Source organism: Oncorhynchus tshawytscha, unplaced genomic scaffold, assembly GCF_018296145.1.
Source record: "Oncorhynchus tshawytscha isolate Ot180627B unplaced genomic scaffold, Otsh_v2.0 Un_scaffold_3790_pilon_pilon, whole genome shotgun sequence".
Taxonomy (NCBI): Eukaryota; Metazoa; Chordata; class Actinopteri; order Salmoniformes; family Salmonidae; genus Oncorhynchus; species Oncorhynchus tshawytscha.
In genome coordinates, this window is record NW_024609404.1 from 123,657 (window position 1) to 133,233 (window position 9,577).

At 43.7% G+C, this 9,577-nt stretch overlaps 1 protein-coding gene across 1 annotated transcript in view; it reads left to right on the top strand.

Moving 5' to 3' along the window:
- slc7a9 (solute carrier family 7 member 9) overlaps positions 1-8,746 on the top strand; it is a 68,240-nt gene extending 59,494 nt beyond the window's left edge. Inside the window, exons 10-14 of the mRNA XM_042315185.1 lie at positions 55-158; positions 321-417; positions 6,669-6,818; positions 7,129-7,303; positions 7,783-8,746. Coding sequence (XP_042171119.1) covers positions 55-158; positions 321-417; positions 6,669-6,818; positions 7,129-7,303; positions 7,783-7,844 — 588 coding nt within the window. The 3' untranslated portion in view covers positions 7,845-8,746. The remainder of the gene's footprint in view (positions 1-54; positions 159-320; positions 418-6,668; positions 6,819-7,128; positions 7,304-7,782) is intronic.
- The last annotated feature ends 831 nt before the right edge of the window (positions 8,747-9,577 follow it).

Below are 9,577 nucleotides of genomic sequence, written 5' to 3' on the forward strand. Positions count from 1 at the left end.
TATTTATTGTTCCCCCCCGCCGTCTCCTCGGAGGGACTTGTTTGTGCCCCTTAGACTTTTGGTGACAGAGTGCTGTACCCCCTGTCGTGGGTAGTCCCTGTGTTTGTCGTCTTCTCCACCTTCGGAGCGGCCAATGGGAGCTGCTTCACAGCCGGCAGGTAAAGGGACAACTTCAGGAAGACATTGTTTTTGCTAATCAAATTTAATCAAAACAAATGTATTTTATAAAACCCTTTTTATATCAGCAGTTGTCACAAAGTGTTAAAACATATTGCCAATATTATGTTGAACTAACATGTTTGTGCTCTGTCCCACCTCAGGTTGACCTATGTGGCAGGAAGAGAGGGTCACATGGTAAAGATCTTGTCCTATATCAGTCTGAAGCGTTACACTCCTTCCCCCGCCCTCATCTTCAATGTAAGTCTGAGATACAGTTCAAAAGTATTCATCACACTTGGTGGTTTTTTCCCTATTTTGTTGCATTACAACCTGTAATTTAAATATATTTTTATTTGGATTTCATGTAATGGACAAAACACAAAATAGTACAAATTGGTGAACCTCTTATTTTGAAACCTTTCAAAAATACTTTACGGAAAAAGCATAATCTGAGAACGGCGCTCAGAACCCAAAACAACCAGAGGAATATCCGCCATTTTGGAGTCAACAAAGTCAGAAATAACACCATAAATATTCACTTACCTTTGATGATCTTCATCAGAAGGCACTCCCAGGAATCCCAGTTCGACAATAAATGACTGATTTGTTCCATAAAGTCCATAATTTATGGTCCAAATAACCACTTGTTGTTAGCGTGTTCAGCCCAGTAATCCATCTTCACTTCATCCAGACAAAAACTAGAACAATTCTGTTACAGTCCTTTAGAAATATGTCAAACTATGTATGGAATCATCCTGTTTGCAATAAGGCACTAAAGTAAAACTGAAAAAATGTGGCTAAGAACTTAACTTTTTGTCCTGAATACAAAGCGTTATGTTTGGGGCAAATTGAACACGTCACATGACCGAGCACCAGTCTTCATATTTTCCAGCATGGTGGTGACCTGGTTCAGTCTGCTTTCCAACAAACACTGGGAGACAAATTCACCTTTCAGCAGGTCAATAACCAAAAACACAAGGCCAAATATACACTGGAGATGCTTAAAACTTCTTCGGGATTGTTTACCCTTTCAGGGGACGGGTGAGCTAACGTAGGCTAATGTGATTAGCATGAGGTTGTAAGTAACAAGAACATTTGCCAGGACAAATTTTGAACAGAAATGCAAAGGTTCATTTGATCAGTCTGACTTTGCACACACACTGGTGCCATCTAGTGGCCAAAATCTAAATTGCAGCTGGGCTGGAATAATACATTATGGCTTTTCTCTTGCATTTCCAAGATGATGGTACATCTCCTACATTCCTTTCACATTTACATAAACTTCAAAGTGTTTCCTTTCAAATGGTACCAAGAATATGCATATCCTTGCTTCAAGGCCTGAGTTACAGGCAGTTAGATTTGGGAATGTGATTTTAGGCAAACATTGACAAAAAGGGGCGGACCCTTAAGATGTTGTCAACAAGAAGACTTTGAATGTTCCTGAGTGGCCAAGTTACAGTTTGGACTTACATCGTGTTGAGAATCTCTGCACATCAGTTGGTAGAGCATGGTGCTTGCAGTGCAAAGAGAGTAGGTTTAATTCCCAGGAAGAAACATACATAAAATGTCTGCATGAATGACTGTAAGTCGCTTTGGATAAAAGTGTCTGATAAATTATATTATATAATATAGCAATGATCAACAACCAACTTGACAGAGCTTGCAGAATTATAAAAAGAATAATGTGCCTATAACCTGATCCATCACTTTATACATTACTGGCCCCAGTGACCTAACCTATAACCTGACCCATCACTTTATACATTACTGCCCCCCAGTGGCCTAACCTATAACCTCACCCATCACTTTATACATTATGCCCCCTAGTGGCCTAACCTATAACCTGACCCATCACTTTATACATTACTGCCCCCCAGTGGCCTAACCTATAACCTGACCCATCACTTTATACATTACTGCCCCCCAGTGGCCTAACCTATAACCTGACTCATCACTTTATACATTACTGCCCCCAGTGGCCTAACCTATAACCTCACCCATCACTTTATACATTATGCCCCCTAGTGGCCTAACCTATAACCTGACCCATCACTTTATACATTACTGCCCCCAGTGGCCTAACCTATAACCTGACTCATCACTTTATACATTACTGCCCCCAGTGGCCTAACCTATAACCTCACCCATCACTTTATACATTATGCCCCCTAGTGGCCTAACCTATAACCTGACCCATCACTTTATACATTACTGCCCCCAGTGGCCTAACCTATAACCTGACCCATCACTTTATGCATTACTGCCCCCAGTGGTCTAACATATAACCTGACCCATCACTTTATACATTACTGCCCCCAGTGGCCTAACCTATAACCTGACCCATCACTTTATACATTACTGCCCCCAGTGGTCTAACATATAACCTGACTCATCACTTTATACATTACTGCCCCCAGTGGCCTAACCTATAACCTGACCCATCACTTTATACATTACTGCCCCCAGTGGCCTAACCTATAACCTGACCCATCACTTTATACATTACTGCCCCCCAGTGGCCTAACCTATAACCTGACCCATCACTTTATACATTACTGCCCCCCAGTGGACTAATCTATAACCTGACCCATCTCTTTATACATTACTGGCCCCCCAGTGGTCTAACCTACAGTGCCTTGCGAAAGTATTCGGCCCTCTTGAACTTTGCGACCTTTTGCCACATTTCAGGCTTCAAACATAAAGATATAAAACTGTATTTTTTTGTGAAGAATCAACAACAAGTGGGACACAATCATGAAGTGGAACGACATTTATTGGATATTTCAAACTTTTTTAACAAATCAAAAACTGAAAAATTGGGCGTGCAAAATTATTCAGCCCCCTTAAGTTAATACTTTGTAGCGCCACCTTTTGCTGCGATTACAGCTGTAAGTCGCTTGGGGTATGTCTCTATCAGTTTTGCACATCGAGAGACTGAAATTTTTTTCCCATTCCTCCTTGCAAAACAGCTCGAGCTCAGTGAGGTTGGATGGAGAGCATTTGTGAACAGCAGTTTTCAGTTCTTTCCACAGATTCTCGATTGGATTCAGGTCTGGACTTTGACTTGGCCATTCTAACACCTGGATATGTTTATTTTTGAACCATTCCATTGTAGATTTTGCTTTATGTTTTGGATCATTGTCTTGTTGGAAGACAAATCTCCATCCCAGTCTCAGGTCTTTTGCAGACTCCATCAGGTTTTCTTCCAGAATGGTCCTGTATTTGGCTCCAACCATCTTCCCATCAATTTGAACCATCTTCCCTGTCCCTGCTGAAGAAAAGCAGGCCCAAACCATGATGCTGCCACCACCATGTTTGACAGTGGGGATGGTGTGTTCAGGGTGATGAGCTGTGTTGCTTTTACGCCAAACATAACGTTTTGCATTGTTGCCAAAAAGTTCAATTTTGGTTTCATCTGACCAGAGCCCCTTCTTCCACATGTTTGGTGTGTCTCCCAGGTGGCTTGTGGCAAACTTTAAACAACACTTTTTATGGATATCTTTAAGAAATGGCTTTCTTCTTGCCACTCTTCCATAAAGGCCAGATTTGTGCAATATACGACTGATTGTTGTCCTATGGACAGAGTCTCCCACCTCAGCTGTAGATCTCTGCAGTTCATCCAGAGTGATCATGGGCCTCTTGGCTGCATCTCTGATCAGTCTTCTCCTTGTATGAGCTGAAAGTTCAGAGGGACGGCCAGGTCTTGGTAGATTTGCAGTGGTCAGATACTCCTTCCATTTCAATATTATTGCTTGCACAGTGCTCCTTGGGATGTTTAAAGCTTGGGAAATCTTTTTGTATCCAAATCCAGCTTTAAACTTCTTCACAACAGTATCTCGGACCTGTCTGGTGTGTTCCTTGTTCTTCATGATGCTCTCTGCGCTTTTAACGGACCTCTGAGACTATCACAGTGCAGGTGCATTTATACGGAGACTTGATTACACACAGGTGGATTGTATTTATCATCATTAGTCATTTAGGTCAACATTGGATCATTCAGAGATCCTCACTGAACTTCTGGAGAGAGTTTGCTGCACTGAAAGTAAAGGGGCTGAATAATTTTGCACGCCCAATTTTTCAGTTTTTGATTTGTTATAAAAGTTTGAAATATCCAATAAATGTCGTTCCACTTCATGATTGTGCCCCACTTGTTGTTGATTCTTCACAAAAAAATACAGTTCTATATCTTTATGTTTGAAGCCTGAAATGTGGAAAAGGTCGCAAAGTTCAAGGGGGCCGAATACTTTCGCAAGGCACTGTATAACCTGACCCATCACTTTATACATTACTGGCCCCCCCAGTGGCCTAACCTATAGCCTGACCCATCACTTTATACATTACTGGCCCCCCAGTTTTCTAACCTATAACCTGACCCATCACTTTATACATTACTGCCCCTGTGGCCTAACCTATAACCTGACCCATCACTTTATACATTACTGGCCCCCCAGTGGCCTAACCTATAGCCTGACCCATCACTTTATACATTACTGGCCCCCAGTTGTCTAACCTATAACCTGACCCATCACTTTATACATTACTGCCCCTGTGGCCTAACCTATAACCTGACCCATCACTTTATACATTACTGGCCCCCAGTGGTCTAACCTATAACCTGACCCATCACTTTATACATTACTGCCCCCAGGGGACTAACCTATAACCTGACCCATCACTTTATACATTACTGCCCCCAGTGGCCTAACCTATAACCTGACCCATCACTTTATACATTATTGCCCTCCAGTGGACTAACCTATAACCTGACCCATCTCTTTATACATTACTGCCCCCCAGTGGACTAACCTATAACCTGACCCATCTCTTTATACATTACTGCCCCCAGTGGACTAACCTATAACCTGACCCATCACTTTATACATTACTGCCCCCTGTGGCCTAACCTATAACCTGACCCATCACTTTATACATTACTGCCCCCAGTGGCCTAACCTATAACCTGACCCATCACTTTATACATTACTGCCCCCAGTGGCCTAACCTATAACCTGACCCATCACTTTATACATTACTGGCCCCCAGGGACTAACCTATAACCTGACCCATCACTTTATACATTACTGCCCCCAGTGGCCTAACCTATAACCTGACCCATCACTTTATACATTACTGCCCCCAGTGGCCTAACCTATAACCTGACCCATCACTTTATACATTACTGCCCCCAGTGGCCTAACCTATAACCTGACCCATCACTTTATACATTACTGCCCCCAGTGGCCTAACCTATAACCTGACCCATCACTTTATACATTACTGGCCCCCAGTGGCCTAACCTATAACCTGACCCATCACTTTATACATTACTGGCCCCCCAGTGGTCTAACCTATAACCTGACCCATCACTTTATACATTACTGCCCCCCAGTGGACTAACCTATAACCTGACCCATCACTTTATACATTATTGCCCTCCAGTGGCCTAACCTATAACCATTTCCTGGGCTCCTGAAAGGACTGATCTTGAAATATAAACATCTCTTGGAATGCTCATATTCTGAGCTAGCCATTTAAAAAGTATGGTCCACAGATCTAAATGAATCTGAACAACCTTTTACCTGGAACCGAAAATGCAAAAATATGACCTTGACATCCTCTAATCCGAAATATCAATTTATACATCTTACATTTGTTCACAGGAAACATTTTAAGATGAAATTGGCCCAAAAACTGTTCACTGTTCACTGAAACATGTATGAAACATACTAAAATTCCCACAGAAGAATGTTCTCTGAACTATTTGAGAACATTCCCAATGTCAAACCAGTTGGAGAACGTTCCTAGAACATTACCAATGTCAAACCAGTTGGAGAACGTTCCTAGAACATTACCAATGTCAAACCAGTTGGAGAACGTTCCTAGAACATTACCAATGTCAAACCAGTTGGAGAACGTTCCTAGAACATTACCAATGTCAAACCAGTTGGAGAACGTTCCTAGAACATTACCAATGTCAAACCAGTTGGAGAACGTTCCTAGAACATCACCGAAATGAAATGAAATGTAACTGTTTGTACTTTTAGGAAAAGTAATGAAATACCAATAAATAAAGTTTTTTTTTCTCAAGGAGAACGTTCCTTAAATGTGCTGCTTCAGTTTACCTTGTTGTTGTTGTTGTTGTTGTTGTGGTTGTAGGGTATTCTGGCCGTATTCTACATTATCCCAGCAGACATCAACACCCTGATCAACTACTTCAGTTTACTCGTTGTTTTTGGTTGTAGGGTATTCTGGCCGTACTCTACATTATCCCAGCAGATATCAACACCCTGATCAACTACTTCAGTTTACTCTGTTGTTGTTGTGGTTGTAGGGTATTCTGGCCGTATTCTACATTATCCCAGCAGACATCAACACCCTGATCAACTACTTCAGTTTACTCTGTTGTTGTTGTGGTTGTAGGGTATTCTGGCCGTATTCTACATTATCCCAGCAGACATCAACACCCTGATCAACTACTTCAGTTTACTCTGTTGTTGTTGTGGTTGTAGGGTATTCTGGCCGTATTCTACATTATCCCAGCAGACATCAACACCCTGATCAACTACTTCAGTTTCGCCCAGTGGGCTTTCTACGGCCTCACAGCTCTCGCTCTCATCGTCATGCGATTCACCAGGAAGGAACTCAAGAGGCCCGTCAAGGTAAGACTAGATTCACATGTCATACATCCAAGTCCTGTTCATCTCTTGGCTATTGGAAGAACATAGTTACAACTATCATGTTGAGCTCGTGGACGGTCAGTCCTTACATCCATAGCTCTGCCTATACATTTTAGAGTGGTTCCATTTCTCCAGTCACATCCCTCAGCTGGTTACCACAACAAATGGGGTGGTAACCGCTTTGATGTTTTTCTGAATCCCAGATTCACTTAAACCTGTTTTTAGAGCAATACTGTCCCAGATCCCTCCTGTGAGACTGACAGGTGGTTATGTCCTGGTTGTCCCCCAACAGTGTCCCATTCCCATAGCAGTGCTGGTGGTGATAGTGTCCTGCTACCTGGTCCTAGCACCGATCATAGACAAGCCAGAGCTGGAGTATCTGTACTGTACCATCTTCATCCTCAGCGGTCTGCTGCTCTACTTCCCCTTCGTTCACCGCAGGTTCAGCTGGACACGCAGGGTCATGAGTGAGTAACTACCCACTGCTCAGAGTTGTTGACACTCGAGTGTTGAGAGAGAGCCTTTATCCCAAAATGGCCGCCTATTCCCTTTGTAGTGCACTAGAAGACAACACTGGCTTGTGTCCCAAAATGGCCCCTTATTCCCTGTGTAGTGCACTACCCTATGGGCCCTGGTGAAAGGTAGTGCACTATAATATAGGGGATAGGGTGCCATTTGGGAAGCGGACACTATTATCTTCTGCAACTTGGGTCTTTATGCATCAAAATGCTTTATTCCTCAGTGAGCGGTAGTGGAGTTCTTCCCCTTTAGAGAATTCCAGTCATTGTGGAGCCAAACTCAGAAGGCAACAGAGCCTATAGATCATGCTGTGATTGGGCTGATGTCATCTTTATTAACCTTTTATTAAAGTTGATTTATTTATTATTCACCTTTTAATTAGCCTGATTGGTCCAATCTGACCTTTAACCTCTCACCTCCCCTGCAGGGCCAATCACCATGCACCTCCAGCTGCTGATGGAGGTCGTTCCTCCTGAGAAAAACGAATAGAGGAAGATAATAAACAGCCTGAACTGACTGATGTGGACAAATGTCTTTCAGTGCATCCCAAATGGTACCCTTTTCCTTATGTGGTGCACTACCCCATAGGCCCTAGTCAAAAGTAGTGCACTACTTAGGGAATAGGGTGCCAATTGAGACACAGCTTTAGAAATGAAGCTACTGTACTGTCTCATAATGAATGTTCTGTACTGTCTCATAATGAATGTTCTGTACTGTGTCATAATGAATGTTCTGTACTGTGTCATAATGAATGTTCTGTACTGTGTCATAATGAATGTTCTGTACTGTGTCATAATGAATGTTCTGTACTGTGTCATAATGAATGTTCTGTACTGTGTCATAATGAATGTTCTGTACTGTCTCATAATGAATGTTCTGTACTGTGTCATAATGAATGTTCTGTACTGTGTCATAATGAATGTTCTGTACTGTGTCATAATGAACTAATTGACTAGATGTAGGAGGTCAATGGCTGCATCTCAACTCACACCCTATGGTCTCTTTGGTCTGTGTCTCAATCACACCCTATGCCCTAGGTAACGGGGCGCCATCTCAAATCACACCCTATGCCCAGGGGAACGGGGCGCCATTGGTCTGTATCTCAAATCACACCCTATGCCCTAGGGAACGGGGCGCCATTGGTTTGCATCTCAAATCACACCCTATGCCCTAGGGAACGAGGCGCCATCTGAAATCACACCCTATGCCCTAGGGAACGGGCGCCATCTGAAATCACACCCTATGCCCTAGGGAACGGGGCGCCATCTCAAATCACACCCTATGCCCTAGGGAACGGGGCGCCATCTCAAATCACACCCTATGCCCTAGGGAACGGGGCGCCATTGGTCTGCATCTCAAATCACACCCTATGCCCTAGGGAACGGGGGGCATCTCAAATCACAACAGGGGGGGCGCCATTGGTCTGCATCTCAAATCACACCCTATGCCCTGGGGAACGGGGCGCCATTGGTCTGCTTCTCAAATCACACCCTATGCCCTGGGGAACGGGGCGCCATTGGTCTGCTTCTCAAATCACACCCTATGCCCGAGGGAACGGGGCGCCATCTCAAATCACACCCTATGCCCTAGGGAACGGGGAGCCATTGGTCTGTGTCTCAAATCACACCCTATGTCCTAGGGAACGGGCGCCATCTCAAATCACACCCTATGCCCTAGGGAACGGGCGCCATCTCAAATCACACCCTATGTCCTAGGGAACGGGGCGCCATCTGAAATCACACCCTATGCCCTAGGGAACGGGCGCCATCTCATATCACACCCTATGCCCTAGGGAAGGAGGTGCCATCTGAAATCACACCCTATGCCCTAGGGAACGGGCGCCATCTCAAATCACACCCTATGCCCTAGGGAACGGGGCACCATCTCAAATCACACCCTATGCCCTAGGGAACGGGGCACCATCTCAAATCACACCCTATGCCCTAGGGAACGGGGCACCATCTCAAATCACACCCTATGCCCTGGGGAACGGGGCGCCATTGGAGATGCTGACAATATGCTGTTCTTGTACATGACTAGAGAGAATTTAAGAGACCAAAATTATCTCATATTTTTTTGCTTTTTATTTGTCCTCGACATTGTTAAAAATCCCTCATGTTTGCGCTGTTCAAGCACTTGTATATAATCTATGTCTAAGGTTTAAATTGTATTTGACAAGTTAAAAGACATATTTGTCCCTTGTTGTCTTCTATCTCATCCAC